Source organism: Styela clava, chromosome 1, assembly GCF_964204865.1.
Source record: "Styela clava chromosome 1, kaStyClav1.hap1.2, whole genome shotgun sequence".
In the NCBI taxonomy this organism is placed as follows: domain Eukaryota; kingdom Metazoa; phylum Chordata; class Ascidiacea; order Stolidobranchia; family Styelidae; genus Styela; species Styela clava.
The window spans coordinates 10778228-10800851 of NC_135250.1; the positions used below are offsets into that span (position 1 = coordinate 10778228).

Genomic DNA, 22624 nt, shown 5'->3' on the forward strand with positions numbered 1-22624 from the left:
AGAAAAATACCCATTTTTCAAGATCAGTGTTATATCCCTTATGATATACGGTAGGCTACAAATTCAACATCTTCAAATCAAATCAAAATCAACATCTTCAAATCAAATCAAAATCTTCAAATCAATGCTATTCATAGAACTGACATTTTTGATGACCTAAAATCTCTTTCGAAAACATCATTTTAACTCTTAATTCACTATAATAGATTTTATTTCATTCATGAAATGGGTAATACCATGTCACGAGGCATTGGAGGTTTTAAGCAATGAAACATATATTTAAAAAATAGAATAATAATTCACTGATTGTAAAACAAGATAATATGAGACGCATTTGTGTGTTTGCACAGCACGTGACTTTTGGGCATTTGCTGACGAAATTTAACGTGCGCTACCAACCTATATTTCCCCCAATTTATCATAGCTTTCTGTTTAGTTGTTACTTAACGATTTTAATCGGTAAGTATGTTGATAGGTATTTGTCTGTCTGTCTGTTAGATGCGAAAAGCGAGATTGAATCTGCTCCAGATTTTGCATGTGCATTCATCATATGTCGTACCATAAGCCTATTGATTTTGGATAAATTATGTAGTATAATTAGAGAGTCATTAATTAATTAGTGATGGGACACAAGGTGTCACTATGGAGTAAGAGCGCTGTTTTGGGGGATCCCCTAGCTTTCGATCGATAAGTCTCTGACCGATATTCTCGTTCGTTTTTTGATAATGTATTTACATAAGAATGATTAATTCTGAACTTTTTAAACACATATTTTTAAGTCCAGAGCTCTTTAATAAACTTGAAAATATTACCTATCAAAGAATTAAAAACGCCTTTTTGGTATCATTAATATACATTGTATTTCACCTTGAAGTCACCATAACACAAAATTTTGTAAACATAAAACATAACAAATTGTAGGTTTTCTAAGTCGTAAATTACAGCTGTTAAAAAAATGGAAATGAGGAATATATTTTAGTATTAATTAATTCAAGGTAAGATTTTAAACATTTGATTCTTGTTTAGAATATAATGAACTGGGTTCTACTGTTGAACTTTCCTTTGTAGGACTTGGCGTTTTTTGTCCCAAGCTCTTCGTTCTAATCCAGGTTTCGCCTGTTGATAGTGATCTAGAAAATTTTCTGTTACAAGATGGACTGTATGATTGGGGAAATCGCAATACCTGGAATGCAAAAGAGGCAATTTATAATAGTTGACGGCGTTAAGATGAAAACATTACGTTTGACGACAGCGACTGCTTAAGCTTTGACACTAACAAAGAAGTGTAGAAACTTTCTATAACGGAATGTAAGCACCTAATATGCAAAATAAAAGCATTGAAAGAGCTAAATTGTAGGGGAATATGGGGACCCATAGAACTCGAGTGAATTCGAAAATAAACCTGAAAGTATTAGCCTTCTATCAGCTTCAACCATCTCGAAAGCAGTAAGAATCTATAGACTACCGTGTCTTCAAAAAATCACTATTATGGCGAAGTGGTGGCATTCAATTTTGGGAAGTGAAATTGTATTCTAGTCTACAAATCATGCTTACCTGTAGGGAATTCATTCTTCTGTTCCAATAACGAACAATGGCATCTCTTGTTTCCGACGTCACAAAGCAGTATATTATGAAAAGAAAAACTCCCTGAAGTCCATTGAGTAACACATTTACATACATAAACATTGTAGAAGCCGTTCTATTTTCCACACCTAGAAAATCAAATAGAAGTTGTAGTGTCTCGAAATCATCAACAATTAGATATGTATTGTTCAATGTAATAATTTTTAATTTTCAAAGCTTGACATAAATTTTTTGATAATCATGAAATATTAAAATCACCGTGAGTCAGCTGATTAATCTGTAAATGTTGCAAAGATATATATAAAGAAATAGGCTGGAGTTCACAGTTGTCGCAAAGAAATTTAGTAGAAACTCGTAAAAAATTTTCGTATTATCATACCTATTATCTTACCTACCAGATATCCAGTAACCCATGGTACGCCTAAGACTGGCAGAAATAAAGCATAAAATTTGAGAGATGAACGGATGCTAGATTCTTCAACTTTGGAATCAGGCGTTCTCTCTCTTCCCTGACTTTCCCCAGAAGGACGAAGATTATCAGTAGCTGAAGTCATTCGACAAATAATGCATGTCATTCTTATTACTATAAGAATATTAATTAATAAAATTGCTGATATTGGTATTATAACAGAACCCATTAACGCTGTGGTTTGGAGCCAACAAGAGTTATATTTTCGAACGATGTTTGTTGAGAGCTTATTTCTGGTTTTATATTCATTGTATGTTGGATTCGGATCCATATACTTTTCGTTCATAAATCCAACTCCGGCTGAAATTAGAACAATAACGGCCGGAAGCCCCCAACTGAGAAGATGTCTACCAATCTCGATATGCCGTCCAAATTCACTATAGCGCAGAACGTAATTTGTAGTCTTAAATGAGATCGTTATACCTTCCATCAACATCCACATTCCTAAAAGTAAATACATCATTGTTATTTTTTATATTATTTATTATTACGCTATAATTATATATATATATATAGATACAGTATATGGACCGTTTGTGCTCCCTATTATTAAGTCTCGTAGCTGGGAAGTATGGAAATAAATGTAATATACAAACCTATGTGAGAAAATTTTTATTAGTATTAGCAACCAGAATGCGTTTCATAGAAATTTGATTCTTGACGATAAATCAGCTGTCGCTCCTCGCAAGAAACCTTAGAATTCAAACGCCATCCAGATGATTGTTTTCATAATATAAATTTCCATAAATTCTAAATGAGTGTCAGTGGAGGAATAAGTTTTCGAAATGCCTGCAATTCAAACGCGTTGAAAAGCTATAGGGTTGGAAAATGCAGATGGTCGTTTCTGCGTGCACCAACCTGTCTTTTAAATAATTTAAATAATACTAATTTATACTAACCGGAGGAGAGCAAAAAATAATGTGTTAATACAGCCACGAATTCACAGGCTATGTCGTTTTGAATTGCAATATCATGAAATAGACTCATAAGATGTAAACAAAGAAGTGATGCTGATAAACAAATTTGTACAGTTGCTCTGTCTCCTCGAAGATGCTTACGAACCCTATGTATTATAATGCAAACAACCAACAGTGCAAGCACCGAAATCGTTTGGGTTATGTACGAACAAACCTATAAAAATATAAAGAAAAGTATTATGGTAGATTAAAAATCTAAATATAGAATAGCAAAGCCAAATCAAAACAGTTTATACCCAATGTTCTTGGGTCTTGAGCTCTTTTCGTACCTCGTCTCTATATTGCTTAATAGACTACTATTTGCTATAATTAAAAGGCGTTTGATAGGAAGTTAGAATCATCTTACCTTCACACCATTAGGGATTTCAACTATAGTTAGCGACATTAGAGCTGCGAACATTGTTGTGTGATTGCACTCACAAGTGATTTTCGATCCTATGTTGTACTGCACAAGCTGACATCCTTGCTTCGACATTTTCTGAGTTGTGATATTGTAGAAAACGCATTCATAATGGACTTGCTCTAAAATTTTTTTGGGATCATGAAACTCCGGCTGCGTTAAACTGTCTTCTGACACATTGATAGAAAATATGACGTCAATATTAAGTTTATTGTGATTGGTTGGTTCGTACGCCGTAATCGACAAGAGCGGGCTTCCGTCTGAAAGAAACGATGTCGTCTTCTTCGGGCCGGTACTTGCCGGTGGCACAGGTAGTAAAGTGTTGTATGCCGATAGTGGGGTATTCAGCTGAGCAACTGAAACGTCTGCTATTTTAACTTGTTGAGCTTGTCCAATTGTATGTACTTCGCTTTTGCTGAGCTTTGCAACACTCTGTGGTAATGATTAGTTAGAATTACAAGACAGGTAAATGTCACTGTTAGACTACTTACAGAGTTACTTGCAACCAGAACTCTGAGAGGGGAAAAATTGGCAAATAGGGTTCAAATATACGAAACTATTTTGCTTCTTCGGATGTCAAGGAACTGTTTTCATGTTGGACATTTAAAACAAAATGAGAAGTATGTTTTCACAAGGCTAGGAAGTGAGTATATAAACTCTTAAGCATTTCTTCCGCTCCTAGAGTTCCTCTTAACTTATTTCCATATAGACTTTATTATTTATTTCCCCCTTACACTCAATGGTTATTATAATTTACAATATTGTATTAAATCACACAAAGTATCATATTGAGTTAAGCATATTTCCAAATAATAGTTTTCAAGTTGTATTTCGACTTACTTTATTACTACCTTTCGTTGTGGAGAGATTTGGTAAAACCACAATTTCAACGCCACTCCGTGCAAAAGTTTTAACCGATGAAGCTGATATAACCAAAGATTTCATCGATTCCTCTATAATTAATGTTTTTGAGGTAAGGTCGCTGTCATTTCGGTGAGACATTACCAGAATTCGCTCGATGTCTCCTGTTAATTAGAATGATGTATAATAGTCTCGTAATACAAAATTACTCTAAGTCTAGCATCATGCAATACATGGCAGAACTTCATGTGACTTATACACAATATTGATTCCACTCAGTGTTGCCAATGCACGGATGTCTCCAAAATGTCGCGTACCACTTGTCCCACGTGGACCACTTGTCTCACGTGTACCACTTGACACGACATTTTGGATACACCGCCAATGCACTACAATATCTGTCTATCGGGCTATAATTTTGGTACCACGGCTTGTGCGCTTGATTTCAGTTAACGTATATAAAATCCATAAAGTATCTCCATCATTTGATGTATATGGAGCCTTCAACTTATTATTATATTAGGCTTATAGTTCTCTTTTAGAAAAGATTGCTAGTATTTATTTTTAGTTAGCTACCTTTTCCGCTATTCGTAATTATAGGAATCCGAGTGTTCTCCTTGTCGGTAGAAGTCATTGACGCATCCGTAGCAAGCGGGATCGTCGTTGTGATGTCCAGATTTGTCGTGACGTCCCTTTTTGTGCTTTCAGTTTTGAAAAAGGTCGAAGTGGTGACACCAATCTGTCTATTTGCAGTAGTATCACGGGGAGTTGCGACAAAAACATTCTCCGAGCTCATTCTCGTCGTGGAGAGGAGAGGCATGCTGGTATCAGGTACATTTTTCTCAGTTACTGAAAATAAAACTTTTTGTAAAATAGTTTATATATTAATTTTTAGGCGCTCCGGAAGTATTCGTACCAAGCTGACGCACAACCTGAACAACCCTAACCTGGTACAATACTATGTTCAGGTTGTGCGCCATCTTGGTACAAATTGCAATTACGCTGCGATTGTCATGGTGAACTAAATGTAGATTGTGTTGTAATTAATTAGTTTGATTATTACTTCGATGTCAAGTTTTGATTAATTTATCATGGACATAAAGACGTGAACAATCAGCATTCCCACTTAACGCTCCCACTTTTACTTAATGCTTTGGACGAAAACGAAGTGGTAGTTGCTTCACATAAGTTTGCTGTGGACTCTCTCATTTTCCCCCTTGAACACCGCTTGCTTACCCGTATTATGACAAACAAATAGAGAATCCGTTGAATAATCTATGTCCTTGCAAGTTGCAAACTTCCCTTGTATTCTGCATTTCACATCATTTGTTCCGCATGATACTGAAAAAAAACTAGCAATATGGCATGACTGTGCTAATGTAAAAGCGCAATACATACAAAGTGAATAATGCCTTTTCTTCACCTACCAAATAGACCCCGAAACGCCGTGTTGTCAGACAGTAATTCCAAATAACTTCTCAGCGTAGTCCATAACGGTAACCCGCCAACAGTACAATTTCTATTAGAAAATGTGTAATTCTGTTCGTCTCGGGAAAACGTGAATTCTACAATAAAGTATTTTTTTTAAATTATTCGTAACAAAAAGTAATGCCATCTACAATATAGACTCATTGATGTTCTTATCGGTTGAAAACAGAATTCATTTTTTTATTTCAATATATATATATACAGAAAACGATTATAATTTAATTATATTTGAGCAAAGCCTATGGACGACACTCCACTGGCAAACATATTACCATAATATTGACAGATATTCAACCACATGTAAGATTGAACTGCTTTCTAAGTTGGTTATGTGGGTTAAATCGATCGTTTGCTGTATAGCACGGCAAAATTTACAAGTCATTGAAATACGTAATCCCTGTTCTGCAGGCATAATTTGAGGAAGCATCTGTCTAGGACACAACTGTTCTAGCTCTATCGCAAGCGAGATTGCATTAGAAGTGTCGTGGTGTTAAATGCAAAGAAGATAAATTTGTAGGCTACTTTATTTCTGATTTTTATATGCTCAACAAGACGTGACAGAAAAATGGCTGATGATAGGAGAATTGATTCAACTATTAACTATGCCTACTTACCTGCACACAAGCTGGGAGTAATGGTCGAATTTCCTCGCATCTGTCCTGATTCTTTGTTTACCTTTGTGACACTTCTGTTTTCTTTATCTGTGCAGGCTTCAATTTTGTACTCACATTCTTAAAAACAAATAAACGTCTAGCTGTTGTATATATATATATATACTATTGTTTCCTCTACGATCTGGGCTTTTGCATTCTTCTAAGTTTCCCAACATATTTATGACCCATTTTGCGGAGACTTGTAGGCGGGGTTTTGTTCAAATCTTCCTGCCGACCAACACTGTTCTGTCTGTAGCCAAAGATCAAAATTGTCGAAAATGGCATGCCAAATAATTCAGCAATTACTAACATAGGAAAATATAATACAAGTGGAAAATATATCAAAATATACAGTCGGTACATAATACACAATAACTTATGTAGACCTAGCTAACCTTCAAACTCCACTGTAAATTCTTCATCTGGAAGGGAATTTGCAGTTTGAAGCAAATATTGCACCGAAATATTCTCCATTGTATCGTTTGCGTTAACGTAAAAATCTAAAAAGCATAGATTGATTTTAACTTGATTTACTCAATAGTGTGTGATAAGTGAATGCGAAACTAAAAAAGTTGAAAAGCAATACATCTAAACATGCCTTATACAATTTAACATGGATTCTGCAAAAAGAAGGTTTTCCGCCAGACTCGTCTTCAAATTTTAACCAAGTGTATATGCTACTACCGGTCGAACAAAAAACAGCATGAAATCCTGCGGCTGGGTCGTCTGCACGATCAGTTATCAGGCTCTAATTCAGCATATGATTCAGCAATTCAACATATGGTAGTTCGTTTTAACAGCGAATGCATTTAAATTTTAAAAATATTCCAACCTATATAACCTAGAAAACGAATATTGATTCAATCAAAACTTACCCGTTACATTGCCTGTACTGCAACTGATTGTTGGAACATTTAGATTGCTCGGGCAATCATCTGAGGCTAAAATGAATATTATACAATTATTATAAAAGATTAAAGGTACTGAGCGAAATCGTGTAAGTACGAAATCAATTAGTGGTAATAGAAAATTTTTTTTATAACAAAACGCTGATTAAAATAACGACCCTTGTTACTTATCGATCTTAAGATCGGTTAGTATGTTGACAGGTATTTGTGTGTTTGTCTGTTAGACACTCTCGTATGTTACTCGATATCACACGAAAGCGAAGTTGAATCTCCTCCAAATTTTGCATGTGCATTCATCATATCTCGGACCAAAAGCCTATTGATTTTGGATGGATTATGTCGTATAACTAGCGAGTTATTAATTAATTAGTGATGGGACACAAAGTGTCACTATGGAGTAAAAGCGCTGTTTTTGGGGGTCCTTAACTCTCGATCGATAAGTCTTCGGTCTCTGACCGATATTCTCGTTTGTGAAGTTAATAATATGAATTGTTCAGGCCCTAGTAACTATTTGAATAATAGAGGAACGAGATAGCGATCGGATACCGCCGACTTATCGATATTCCGCATGTTCAATATTTTACTCGTAAATTTTGACGGAGTACGATTTCACATGACTTATTCTCGCAAATTGTGTTTTATTGGTTGGCCACATTCTGAATAATTTATCCTGCTGAAACACAGCAATTTATTTCACCGAAAATATTAAACTAGGTGGTTAGATAATTGGTTGTTATAAATACTGCATCGTGATCCGAATAATACGTGTCCACAATATCAACAACAATGCTGTTATCCGTACAATTTCTATTAAAATACATGTGATCAGCAGAGAGCAGAGACCCATAATCTGTGGTCGCGTCATTGGTGGGAATATATAGTTCCCATGATTGAAGATGATCGATTATGGAAGATATTATCATTAAAATTTCCCGAGATGATTGTTGGATCTCCTTGTGCTATGAAGGTTATTATTTCAGACAATATGTTAAGAAATTCCAACTGCGGAAAACTCGGTGGTCTGTAAATTAACAACAAAGTGAATTCTGTATTCGTGGAAGTTTTCAGTCGAATCATTTTATGCTCAAGCACGTTCGAAGATGTTTTTATTTCAACGGGATTCAGCTTTCGCGAAGCACAGACTAATAATCCATGCTTTCCACCATGATTTTGTTCACTGGGTACGTCTTCTCTGATGGAAACGTAGTCAAATTTGTTGGTGAATTTGTCTATGTTGTGGCGTTCGGTCAAATATGTTTCTGTGAAACAGCAAATATCAGCATGACGGAAAATTCCACTCTCTGTATGAGAAACTAAATCGTCCATCTTCTTTAAAAAGTACCTTATGTTTATATGACCTAACGTTAACCAATTTGATTTATTTAAATCTGTCAATCTAGGTTGACGTTGGTGTGCTTTGGACATTGCACGCATGTTATTCATCACTTCAGAACTACATCTGATAGTACAGGGATTAAAATCAGTCAGATACAAATTTTCCAACTTTCTGACCCGGGACAAAGCGACATTAACCTGCCCACAGCCAAATTTCTTTCCCTTTGTGCTGACGACAATCTTATTTAAAGTAATACCTTGACATTTGTGAATCGTGACGGCCCAACCAAGCGTCAACGGAAACTGGTATCGGGAAACTTGTGCTTCTTGCCATATGCCTTTTCGAATTTGGCTTCCCTACGTGTTATCGGCACGAGGCGCGGGTGCTGCCTTTTCCATCTACTCTTAGCCATAGCTTTCCGTCCAACATTATCGTTGTCAAACGTAATCAAAATGCTGATTACAAACTTTTTGCAATATATTGTACGGTACCCATTACTCCATTCACCAAACCGTCACTCGTGTCTATATTATAAAGCAACATGACCCTACACCCAACAGCAATTTCCAAGACGGTGCGCAACCCGCCGGTTTTGTATCTTTTTAACTTTAAACCAGATGCATGCAAACTAATTAGAGACAAAACTTCCCCTTTGTCATCTATGGCCGGTATTGAATCAACTTATTCAGTTTGAATAAATTCCAGTTATCTACGTCGTTGTTGTAAGCAAAAACATGAAATGCTTCCTCGGGAAAGTTGAGATCAGAATGATGAATCTCCCTTGTGCGCAGTGCAGTGTATCTATGTCGGCTCGTGTTCGATTTCCCAATCGAATCCGACACAACAATTCTGCAAAATTTCTATCGTTTTTTGGCGCATAATTTCATCTAATTCGTGTAAGTGGAAATTATCATTCCAAAGAGAATGACCTAAGCGCATAGTTTCATCAGAAACAGGACAAAATATTTGAGGCAGACAGACCGGAGGCAATTGAAACAAATCACCGACGGCTAAAATGGAGACGTTTTCAAATGGAGCCACATTCCCCTTGATCACTTGCAGGCGTTTGTGAATGTTTAAAAGCATGTCTGAACTTACCATGGAGATTTCGTCGATAATTAATACACGTAATCTGCCAAGATGAGATCGCAAAGTATTCAGTTTTCCGAAGGATATGCCGTCGTGTCTACTGCTAACTTTCCTATTCGTTAACAGTAGTGCAGAATGTATAGTTATACCATCTATGTTGAATGCAGCAACGCCTGTTGGAGCACAAAGGAGGCAAGTTACATCATTCGTATCGACAGTTCTTGAAAGAGCGAAATATCTTCTTGTATCGTGCTGAATCAATTTTATCACATGTGATTTCCCTACTTCACCAGGACCGATTAAGAAAATTCTATATGGTTCAACCGAACCGTTTTCTTTAATTGCAATAAGGGCATCCTTGCACCACTTCCTGTGATGGAATACTATAGCCCTTCGCTTATCATTCAAGCAGCGTATCATATTACAATATTCAGATGTAGACAATACATTTCTGTTCTTTTCGATTTCGTATCTCGCACCTATGTCACTTTTGGGAACGGCAACACGTTTAACACTTTCAATGATTGCTGAGTTGGCAGCAAGATCCTCTCTTATCATGGTGGTGTAAGGCAGTGGTCGGCAACCTTTTTCAAGTGACGGACCGGTAAAGCATGACCAAACTTTTGGCGGACCACCTTTATACAAACGAACTAAGCCTATGCAATACATTATACGCATTAGGGAATTTATGTTGACAATGAATATATTAAAAACGACGGCGATGCTATTTAATGCAATATATATCTGTATTTGTTTGATGGCCATTAACCATTCCCATATTCCGAGATATGGTCGACATTGACACACGTAACGTTTTTCTTACATCCAACCTATTTCGTTTTTGTAAGTATCAATATTGAAAACCAGGCCTTACATTAATAATAAGATTTCGGGAAAGTTAACAATGCCTGTATCATTTTGTTTGGGAGATCATATTCGGACTGATGAGAGACATTCTTCTACGGGCGTAGAAAAAACAATCGACCCAGCATTATTGCGACATACTGACATGACAATTGTTTATGAAGTCAGACATGCTGCTCAATAGTGTTGTGCAGTGGTCGGCAAACTTCCTATACATGCGGGCCAACCGGTTTTGGAATGCGCATGGAAGAAAAATATTTTTCCGTTTAAGCACTATAGAATGCTCGACCCTCGTCGCAACAAGCGCCGTACAGCAGCACTTGTCACCACATAAATCCGTGTAGAGACAATAATAAATTTGAGATCAATTTTTGTTTCATGTATTAAATGTCGGGTCGTTCAAGGGCCCCAACAAATTAGCTCGCGGGCGCATTTGGCCTGCAGTTTGCCGACCCCTGGTGTTGTGTTTGTCTGGTTTACTGTTGGGTGCTGTTTTTTAGTCGTCGGGTTTGTGGTTATATTGTAGAGGTTTGATTACGGCCTTGTCCGTTTTTGTGTCACCTCTCTGCGGACCGGCAGTAACGGTGGACCGTTCACTGAATTTTTGTAAATAGCTGAACCAACTAACTCCACATTGTTGCAATACCGTGATTCCACAGCAGACAATTTGTCTTGTATTTCCAAATAATAAGATGAATAAGTTGGATGGTCCGCCAGCAGGTCGCGCTCCTCTGAACGCCACGGGAGGTATAACATCAATTTGGCACGGCAAAAATTGTTGAAATCAGTTTCATTGTTCTGTTTTCGAAAACGAATTATACATTCTCTTCTTCTTTTACTCATTTTCCCAAGGCCGCGTCTCAGTACAATGTGCTGGGGTAAATCACGATGAGGATCTTGATTCCCGTTATCGTCGTGCAACCAATCTTGTACGCTGTCATCGACGTGTTTGTCATTTTTTTCGATAACTCACAGCATAGTTTGCAACGAAAGTTGCTAAACACACATTGTCCAAGCTACTCGGCCTTGCCGAGTATCGGTCAATTTTTTTGAAATATGTCACTATCTTCGTCTTCCAGTTTCTCCAGTTATATATTCTGCAACAGGATCAGTGTTTATGTAAATAACAGACAGCTCTACTCATTTTTTTCATTGGAATGGATAAGATACGATAACATGCTTTCTGTGCACTTAGTTCTCGTTTATTTGAAACGACACAACTTATTCGCCTAAGCATATTTTTTATATCAAGATTCTTATATTCTTTACATACATGTTTTAATAGCAACCCCATTCCCTGTTCACTTTTCATCATATACGATGCGACATACATGACACATGCATAAGGATCAACAACATACTTGATATCCATATTGGCTTGCCAGGCCCTTAATATTACGGGGTTTTATGCGATGATGAAGCACTCCGCCGGCTTTCTGGCTAGGATAACATTGTTGCTTTTTTGTGACATACACAGTGCCTGCCGATATTGTTGATTATTATCAATATCGATATTTTGTAGTAAATCGTCCATACTTACATCCGAACTGGTGTCTCGGTACGACGACGATAGCGTATCACGGACTTTTTTTAAAACAATTTTAGACTGGGTCATTATTTCACTCTCATCCTCCTCGACTTCTTTTGCAATTATTACTTTTTCACTCGGTGGTTTTGGGTAATTAAATCTACATCCACCACTTTTCTTGCAATAGGAAGAATGACTGTGTGTCTGTAAATCCTGCACGAGGGCTTTCAATGGGAGGTCGTCAACAGGAAATGAACAGGTAACGTGCTTGTTAATGAACGCGCACACCTCTTCATCAGTTTGAATGCCCAACTTTGGGGCCTTGTCAACCCAAAGCAACATATGGGCATGAGGGGAACCTCTGACTTGAAATTCTATCCGAATCACAAAATCAATAATATGACCCAATGGCTGTGTCGGGGACAATAGTACATCTTTGTACAAGCATTCTAAACGATAGTGAAAGTGTCTAGCTGCAGTAACTGGGTTGGACCTTAACCACATAGACCTCTGCTCAAAGGAAAGATTAGCTACGTCATCATCCGTTAAAATGGACCCGTACTGTCTAGCAATGGATGAAATTAAGTCTGGCCATCGCATGTCTGCGGCACTTAGTGTGAAGAAAAATGTAGGAATTCTAATCTGACGAATCATAGCCAGTACATCATAAAATACGCCTTGGAAATGAGCGGGCGAACTTCGAATATTCCCCAGTATTTTGAAAGCTTTATCAGTTTTAATCATATTATTTATATTATCTGAATTTCGAATAAACCCAGCAGTTATCTCGTTATTTCCGCATTTGTGATTTACTCCACGAAACACGAAGTGGTTGACGTCACCCTGTATCTGTTTGCTTTCAATTGCATACTGGGCGGATAATAAGTATTCGATATTTCGTGCGAATCTTCCGTCAGCATCTAAAAGTCTTTGATTGAAATACTTACGCGGTGTGATTGGGACAACACGATCAGTACTGAAACCATTATTTCCATACGGATATAATGATGGATATGCTAGTTGTTCAAATTTATCATCGGCCAATAATGGAATCGGTTTTTCATCTTCAGCAGGAGCTATACTGATGATTTTATTACTGATGTCATCATTGACAACCGTTGATTCGTACTGTAAACCTCGGACACTGGTTGTTTGTTCCAAATCAATCTCATCTTCTTTATTTTCGATTACTGCGCTGTTTATTTCGGGGGAATTACTTTTTGTAACCTTACATCTTTGAATTTTGTGACTGATATTCATAAGTTCCATTTTTGAATACCTGTCTGTGTTCAAATCTGAATCTTGAGATTTAGGTTCAAATACAACGTAGTGCTGTTGTCCAATTAGACCTAAATGAACATCTCCGTTAGTCTTGTGCACAACAATTTTCAGTGCGAACATATCGGTGATAGCTTGCAATGCTATATGCTCGCCCCACTGTGAACCATTTTCCAACTTATTCAAGTAATTTTGCCACATTAGATTATGACGAGACACCGGATTATTAACTTGGGAAATGTGATAATCGTAATCTGACGGATGCCCCATGTCAGAGCAATAAAGTTCTTCATATCCGACATTGGAACATACAAAATCTCTATAAGCATCTGCGTGTTCAAGCATATATTTTGATAGTTCACGTCGTATTTCGACTGGGGTTTGCAGCGATATGCCAAGACGTACTAACATTTTTTACTTTCATTCCCTGCGTTTGCGATGTGTTCCATAAATTGCGAATCAAAACGCCACCCGTACAGGTCCGCGAATACGGAACATTTATTTTTATGTTTACTTTCTTGTAAGCAGTTTTATTGAGTTTCACTACACTAACTTTGTACTGTAAACGGTGGCATGAAGTGCAGGGGAATCTGCGCTACTGGAAATATGGTGATGAAATTTCTGGATATAAGTAAAGTGTGTGTTATTTTCTCCATGTTGACGAACATCCGTGGCGCGTTTTCTTATTCGATTTAGACGAGCCGTTTTTTCCTGTATAGTTTCCTTCGTTCGGACCTCGGCTGTCCGTTTTTTGTCTTTTTTGTTTTGTTGGAGACGGCCAGATTTTTCCGGAGCCGTTTCGCGCGCACGAACCTCGGCTGTCCGTTTTTTGTCTTGTTGGAGGCGGACAGATCTTTCCGGAGCCGTTTCGCGCGCACGAACCTCGGCCGTCCGTTTTTTGTATTGTTTGAGACGGCCAAATTTTTCCGGAGCCGTTTCGCGCGCACGAACCTCGGCTGTCCGTTTTTTGTCTTGTTTGAGACGGCCAAATTTTTCCGGAGCCGTTTCGCGCGCACGAACCACGGCTGTCCGTTTTTTGTCTTGTTTGAGACGGCCAGATTTTTTCTGGAGCCGTTTCGCGCGCACGAACCTCGGCTGTCCGTTTTTTGTCTTGTTCTCGACGATATATTTTTTTCTGTGTGGTCTCCCATTTTCGCACCTCCGCCATATGTTTTTTAGCATTATCAAGTCGACATAAGGTCCCCATCTCAGTTTCATTTAGGTGTTTTTGCCGTGATTTGTTTACAATACCAGATAGCATTTCTCCGGAAACCAGTGATATCGTGTCACCATTGCGAGCACCCGCAAGCCACTGTGACAGAGAACATTCCGAAACAGCACTATCACCATCCTTGTCATTAAAAGATGTGAAACGATCGTTTCGATCAGTTTTCAGCCAATAGCCAATTTACCACCGAAAATGTAGGAATGTTACGAAACGCGCTTTTTCGCGCCAAAAAATGTACGCACCACGTCTGCTAAGTACCGTTAGGCCGTGTCAGAATACCGCTCGTAAAAACGACTACGGACTGCCTGCTGTTGTTTGGAATTCCATGAAATTTTGGCATACCTTAGATAAAATACGCAACTATGATTCGGTATTTGAATTTTTTCATTAGCGCATAAATTTCCCAACATTCGGGGCTTTTGAAAATTACGCTAAAGTCATACGTACTGCAAATTAATGATATTGTCTATGGACACCAATAAAATATATATGGACGCATGTATGTCATTCCTAACTTGCTACTTACCAATTTTTATGAAGTTTGTTCAATCAGAACATCGTTAATTATTACCCGCAACGAGGCACTGTCAAACTAATATGCACAACTCCAGGGTTGATTTGCGACGATCTTCCGACGGCCTCAAAGATCGTTGCCAGAATAAAATCCTAAAATAATCCCAATTTTTCTTAGATGTGACGCACATCGAAAGATTAGTGATTGCTTTGTGTTCTTTTTTCATCTTCATTAAAGTTCTTATTAAAAAAGGTCAATTCGCATACGTTTACGAAACGGTACAAATTAATTCAAGGCAGGGGAAGTGTGATCTTAGCACGCATCTGTCAACGCGCATCAGTTATCGATTGAACGGCGACATTTTCCCTCGCAGCGATTTCTCTCGTTTAGCGTTTCACTAAGCGGGGTAAATATCTTACGAGTTAAGGAATATTGAATGATAATTAATCGTTCAATAAGGTCGGATATGAAAAACGCTAAATCAGTTAATTGCCGCGTGGGCGGGAACTTGCGTAGTGGGAAAGTCGTTGCTGACCAGAGGTTATGTAAAGTTCAGAGACTTTCTCGTACATAATTAATTGGAAGCAGCTAATTTCGTTAAAAAGAATTTGTAAACTTTTTTAGATTAGATTTTTCTATTCACAATACCCTTTTGTTCCTATTTTTTCGATTACCTTCAAAAATAGCCGAGATACATTCTGTTGTTTATCGGTCTGACATTCTTGCGGTCACAGTTTTTGAGTCGGCGCAATACAATCCTTATGGAAAAAATTTGCCTATCGGGCGGTACTTAAATGCCGATATCTCCGTTAATTTTTGACCGTTTTTCGCAAACTTGGTATTGTTTTCTTATTTTCTCATAGATCTATCCACTGGTGCAGTTTTTATTCAAATCGGATGAACTTTAATTTTTTTGTAACATACCTAGAAAATGGCTAACGCCAACTATCCTATATTTTGTGTCAATACAACGGCGCTAACGGCAGTTGCGACGGCTATTCAACCACAGTCTAGCGATATTTTGGTGAAGAATTAGATTTGGTTTCAGCCAATAGCCTATTTGCCACCGAAAAGGGCGAACGTCGACTATCCTATAGCTCTATAGTTTGTGTCAAATGCAAAGATAGTATACGACGGGTGGTTCCGATTGTATCCGAATTGGCTATATACAACGATTCAAGATCAGTGATGTCGAAGCGGCGTGTAAATACCTAAACGCTCAACATCGCAGACAGAACAGTGTTACGCACACACACACACAATCGTACGAAAAGGGGGATCCCCCAAAACAGAAACTGCGGTTTCGATCGCATCGCAGACAGGGCATTGTTACGCATACAATAGGTGTCGATTTATTCTCTCTGAACCTCTAGCAACAACGCGTGTCCCATCACTAATTAATTAATAACTCGCTAATTATACGACATAATTTGCCCAAAATCAATAGGCTTCTGGTCCGAGATATGATAAATGGACATGCAAAATCTGGAGCGAATTCAATCTCGCTTTCGTGAGATATCGCGTGCATCTAACAGACATACAGACAAATACCTATCAACATACTTACCGATTAAAATCGATGAGTAACGATTAAAATCGATAAGTAATAATAAAGTGGCATCCAGGCAGCAGAATGTGATTTCTGGATCAGCTATGTGGTGATGCTTGGGTGGAACGTTACGTGAAGGCTTGTTTTGTTTAATATTTTTTAAATATATTTTAACGTGAACGAGAACGTGCTGTGATTTGTGTGTAAACAAAAGAATGAGCCAGTGATGGTGCATATAGGGACGGACACAAAATTATATTCAGCGACAAACAAAGGCGACATCAACGCAAAGAGGAAAGGCGAGATAAAAATAGAAGAAATAGTTGCTGCTGTAAGAAAACAATAAGACTGACCGACTTGTGTAACGATGGGAAGTTGGAAATGCCTATTGCTCAACGCTGGGGGAAATATAGACACCCTCGCAGTTGTAAAAGTCCTCGGAGCACCAGATGCAACATCAATACCAACAGGACAGTTGTGAACAATTAAGACTATCGCACTATGCTGGTTTGGTTATGCTAGGAATAATACAAGCCCTGGGAAGCATACAATAAGTGGTACACTCCTCGGCGTGCTAAACCGACGAAAGGCAAGCAATGTTAACTAGAGATGTACCGATACCACTTTTGTCGCCGATACCGATCCGACACCCGCTAAAAACGCCGATACCGATACTACAATAAAGCCGATATTCCGATACCGATACTATGTAATTGTGACTTAATTAGGTGTGCTGTGTAAGGCAGGCGGGTTAAAACAATGGTTTTTGAACGTTGTTCATAGTACACATTATTTCAGATCGAAAAAAAAGATATATTACATAATATGAAATTAATGTTTGGTATACATATGCTTTAACTGATTAAGATACATTGTACAGTAACGCTAGTAATCTCGGTGTTTAATTAGAAAACTCATAAGCCGGGATGTCCAATTTGAATTTAATGTTAATATCGCGACCTTCGAATATCGTTATTCGTGTTTAAAAGAATATCGAATATCACCCACACATTCTAGCGGCGCCGTCCTACGTTCGAATTAAATAAATAACAAATATTTTATTTCGTGGCTAATCGAAATCGTCGACGCAATAAGTCGAAGCCAACATGAAAGAATATCAATCAGCACCGACCAAAAGAAGGCCTACCTATAACCGTCGAGGATGTTTTTCCACTTTACTATTTTATATTATTATAAAATTGCCATCATATATTTTGAGACAGTCTAGGGCTAGGCGGTCATGTCAATATATCTATAAAGATATTGTGTAGTTAAACAAAAATAAAATTAATACATGCGTAGAGGGATAATTGTGTCGGAATTTAGTTTATCGATGTCGACAGACTAAATGACACTCGTACTTGACGACAATCAGTCAGAATTTATACCCGTGCCAAAAGTCCATGTGCCATTAATAAGGACCCCAATTCCACTGTGTGCTTTTTGTTATGTGCTGTGTTGATACATTTTATTATAATTACTATGTAATATTAGGGATGTCAATATAAAAAGTTGACAGCGAAAATAGCCAAATTAGTCGAGCTAGTTTGGCTGATAAATAGCTAAAAACACGTGCATCCTATTCTCTCGCGGGGGTGGGGACATGTATGGCTCATAGCTCACGATCTCTCCAGACAAAAAATAAATTCAAAAGTAGTATTCCAACTTATCTTTTAAAACATTCTGTATCATATCAAAAAGATAAATATATCGGAAATATCGGCCTTATTCTAACCGATGCCGATACCGAAAAAATGGCCGATATTGCCGATACCCGATACCGATACATCGGTACATCTCTAATGTTAACCAAACCTGACTTGGCTACAACATGCCAACAAAAGTTTAATTCAACCTGAACGATACACGGCAGCACAAGCATTGTGTTAATAGGAGGCAGGAGTTTGCCAAACTTAATTGTAAACATGACCGCAAAACTAGCGCTTGGCGCGCGGAGTCAAGCTGAGAATGAAAATTGTGTTATGGCAATCAAGAGCTCAGAGTATTGGAAAATGCCACCGTCGAGAGTAACAGCAAAACGGTCGTCCTCCGTGCCAGCAAAATTCGACACTTTCTGATAACTTAATGCTCAACTTCACGAGGACGACTAAGAACATATGCTCTTATTAGAGAAGGAAGAGAAACCCCAACGGATGTTTCTCCTACCTGGGAAAATGTTTCCTATGGTTTACCATTGCAAAACTTGTAAAGTGCATTAAAGTTTTGCTAGTTGGTTTACTTGTTGCATAACCATCATAACCTGCCATTTCGAATGAACTGATAATTAAATTTAATCACCAGTATAACCCAGCTGTTTGTGGACTATTTTTAGATTACTGCAACTAAACACTTGTACAGTATAATGTCATTGAGATATTCGATTTCTATATAAAATTTGGTAACACAACTAAAAATTCACAAATAGCTATAGCAAACTAACGAAAACGAGTGGACATTTGGATAATGTGTTTAAATTTGTTTGAGTGAAAAAATTTCCAAGCGCCCACTTATTTTCCAATTGTAACGCCATCTTTGACTTCTTGCCTGGCCAATGTTTTGTAATAAATAAACAATGAAGCCGATGTTCCGGGAAACACTCATGAAACAAGTGACCTAATATTACCTTTCGTGCAGGTGACGCATGGTAGAAATAAATAGTCGATTGAGCTTGTCTTGGTAATGCAGCTCGATTATTTATATGCAACAGCCAGAACAATAATGCATCAATCAATTTATTATGAATATTAAGAGTTAAGAAAACCGAATATGCCTTTACCGCCAATAAAGTGAGCTGTACGCTGTGGATTGCTGTGACAGCACTGTTTTAGGACAATAATCAAAAGTACCTGTTTTTGGTGAGTAGATGTCTGGTGATTTAATTTCAATCGGGTTTTCCCAAATGTTCCAAAGACATATGGATGTCTTTAAATTGCAAACTGCAAAACATTACAAGTTATAATTAGATATATGATTGAACTTTGTATATTGTACTGTAGTGTAGAAGGTTAATAAATATGATAAGCTTGTTCTTTACGTTTATATTTCAAAAGATAATAAATATTTTGTCACTTAGTCAAGTAGTAGTAATTTTCAAAATTCCCTAATTTTTTTAAAAATATTTTTAATCTTTTTATTCAATAAAATTAGATGGATCTACGCCATTTTTATTAACTCAGTTTGTGATATTTTAAATCCTACCTTATAGCTTGTTTTAATGACGGACATAATACCGTAACTTTCATTGCATCCTAGCCAGAATAAAAACCGTTCGGAAGATCACAGTGAACACTGCGTTGATCCTTTTTTGTTTCTCCAGATATAAAAATGTAAACAATAAAATATTTACCTATGAAAAGTATTGAAATCCATTGATAAGCAGTTGATAGCTTCACCATGTCAATACCTATTTATCAAGAGTATATTCACGTATCCAATGCAGATTTTTATGGTTTCTAGTGTTTCTAAATATTATTCTCTGAACTATTGCATTTAAAATTTTGAATAAATTCTGTAGAGTTTGATTCTGTAGAGTTCTGAGATATTTCCACAGATATTGTTCAAAATATAAATAATAACCAGGTTACGTTAAATTGCTAGGTTGCTACATTTTAATGGATGCATGTACGAAACTGCAGCATTGTTGCAGAGAGTTATTGATAAAATTACGATAAGAAAAATAGTTTTTGCCTCACTAAAACCTCATGTCCTCTATTTCTTATCACACTGAATCTACTCCATTATAAACCGCATTATATTATAACAACAGAACGATGAAAAAGTAAAACGATGTACATTCATCTTTTGTAAAAAGTTATGAAAATATTAGAAATATTTATCGTAATTTCACTGACATCAAACAGTGAACAATGAACGGAATATGTGGCCCCATATATGGAACATGCATGATTCACTAAAATAACTTCTTTTTACCTCTTCAAATTACTGCTTATTTCCAATAAACTCTGTCTTCGGTTTTGTAAGTCTTATTGATATGACACATTTTGTTGTTTTTATATGTTAAAATTTGATACCAAAAGTCATACACGAACCAGATATATTATGACCCTGGGAATTTGTATCGTCCATACTACCAACCTAACACAGGCATGTTTCATTCGTCGACGAATGCCCATAAGCAAAAGTGTTTGACATCATTTCATCACGGAAAACGATGATTTCATCAATATTGCAAATGTACGTGTGTATCTCGTATTTTTTTACCGACTGTGGGAATCACAGTAGAACAAAGTCACCCGTAAGTGATTTCACTAGCTTATGTAATGTGTTCATGTACTTACAAAATACTGGCTTTTTAATATAGTAATGTGGCGCAGAATGAATAGTCGTTCTGAACTTTCAACCTTTATTTCTTTTAAAATATAATATTCGTAATCAAATTCGGCAATATATATATCATTAATATTTACATCTATAAATTAAACTTTATCGTTTCAAAATCCATGGCTTGCGAGCTATTGTATTTTGATCATAACGGTTTAATCATAATAATATATAGTCGCATTTAATCATAATTCTTTTTAAATATCGAATGCTTACAATACATTTAGTCGCTGCTCCATTTACAATGTAAAGTAACTGCTGTTAACTGACCCGTTTGTAAATTTCCAATAAATGCGTATTGCAAGGATTCCAATGGTAAATATATCGTATTTGGGATTTGTTCACTGAGATGCAAAGGAAAATTCCCACTTTTGCAGCACTTTTAAGCTCGAACCATAACGCCACCCCCAATGCACCGGGGAGTAATTTTTAGGAACGTTATTGTGGTCGATTACCTTTGAACCTGAAACCTGGAATTTGCAAATATTGCAATTGTCATGATGTAAGAATCGTAGGGTTCCAGGTTTACATTCAATAAGTTGCTCATTTAAGTATCTTGGTCAGAAAGTATTTATTTGTTAGTCCACATTCTAGTATTGGAAACAGTTAACTCTTGCCTCATATACTGCTGTTCGCGTTCAGTGAAAACTACCAGTGGCTGATTTAAAATATTATGTCAACTAAATTCGGAATTTTATTAAGCTATATCTACAATATGTATATATATATATATATATATATAAAAGACCAGTGTGATGATGCTAATAAGTGAGAAGTGCAAAACCTATTTAGCAATGGAATTTTCTCAATAGCATGTTGTTATTAAACAAGTTTTTTTTTTTGCGCCAGTTTTGTCATCGTTCTGAATATATGGTATTTTGCTTCAAATAAGAATATGACGACTCGCGCAAAAAACATAGCTTACTGTTTGATAATACACAAACAGCAACGACAAGATATATGCATAAACCAACCGATTTCGCAGTTACGAAATGCCCGACTATGTTCCATAGATCGAAAAATGCTGCCGAGCGGATAAATAATGGACAATACAACCTCAAATTGTCTTATATTGTTTGTCAGAGAAATTAAGGATATTTCAATAAAAAAAATGAAGAATTAAAAATAATATTATTTAAGAAGACCCCAAGTTGGCAAATTTTTGGGGCATAAAAACCTTGAAAAAAAACTCGGGAAGTGCGTTTGGTGGAATTTGTGACAAACATAGTGTAATCTAATCCCAACGACGTTCAACAATTCTTTTGCTCAGAGGAACTTGACATGACCAAATACATCGCAACAAAATCTGGTCTATATCTCATATACTAAAACCCTCTATCAGTCTATCCTCTTTCCCGCTACTTTTAATTTTTCCGTGACCTTTTGCTGCAACACGTCAAGTCAACGAGAAACAAATGAGCAATGCTCAAATTTATGAACACTAATATCAAATGACTAACCGCGTTACATCAGTAGTGTGTGTGTCCTACGCACTAGTTCATTTCGGCAATTGGAATTGTCGGTAAATTATTCGGATAGTATCTCTCTTGCAGAAGT

At 37.0% G+C, this 22624-nt stretch overlaps 1 protein-coding gene across 1 annotated transcript; it reads right to left on the minus strand.

Annotated features, from left to right (window-relative positions):
* Positions 1 to 750: 750 nt before the first annotated feature.
* LOC120348477 (uncharacterized) lies at positions 751 to 21017 on the minus strand. Its single transcript, XM_039418601.2, has 14 exons — positions 20073 to 21017; positions 19573 to 19662; positions 7308 to 7373; positions 6828 to 6932; positions 6394 to 6510; positions 5719 to 5856; positions 5528 to 5632; positions 4868 to 5140; positions 4271 to 4455; positions 3377 to 3862; positions 2953 to 3184; positions 1976 to 2497; positions 1555 to 1712; positions 751 to 1183 (listed from the first exon to the last, which is right to left on the minus strand). The coding sequence occupies exons 1-14, from the start codon at positions 20119 to 20121 to the stop codon at positions 1004 to 1006; spliced, it is 2706 nt and encodes a 901-aa protein (XP_039274535.2). The 5' UTR covers positions 20122 to 21017; the 3' UTR covers positions 751 to 1003.
* Between the last annotated feature and the right edge of the window lie 1607 nt (positions 21018 to 22624).

What these genes read in the sequence shown, in the direction of transcription:
- LOC120348477 (XM_039418601.2), bottom strand. Translation starts at nt 20,121, where the DNA reads ATGGTGAAGCTATCAACTGCTTATCAATGGATTTCAATACTTTTCATA. An exon ending in TACTCCCAGCTTGTGTGCAG is followed by an intron (nt 5,857 to 6,393) that starts GTAAGTAGGCAT and finishes ACTTTATTGTAG; the next exon opens with AATTCACGTTTTCCCGAGAC. An exon ending in TTATTTTTTGCTCTCCTCCG is followed by an intron (nt 2,498 to 2,952) that starts GTTAGTATAAAT and finishes ATTTACTTTTAG; the next exon opens with GAATGTGGATGTTGATGGAA.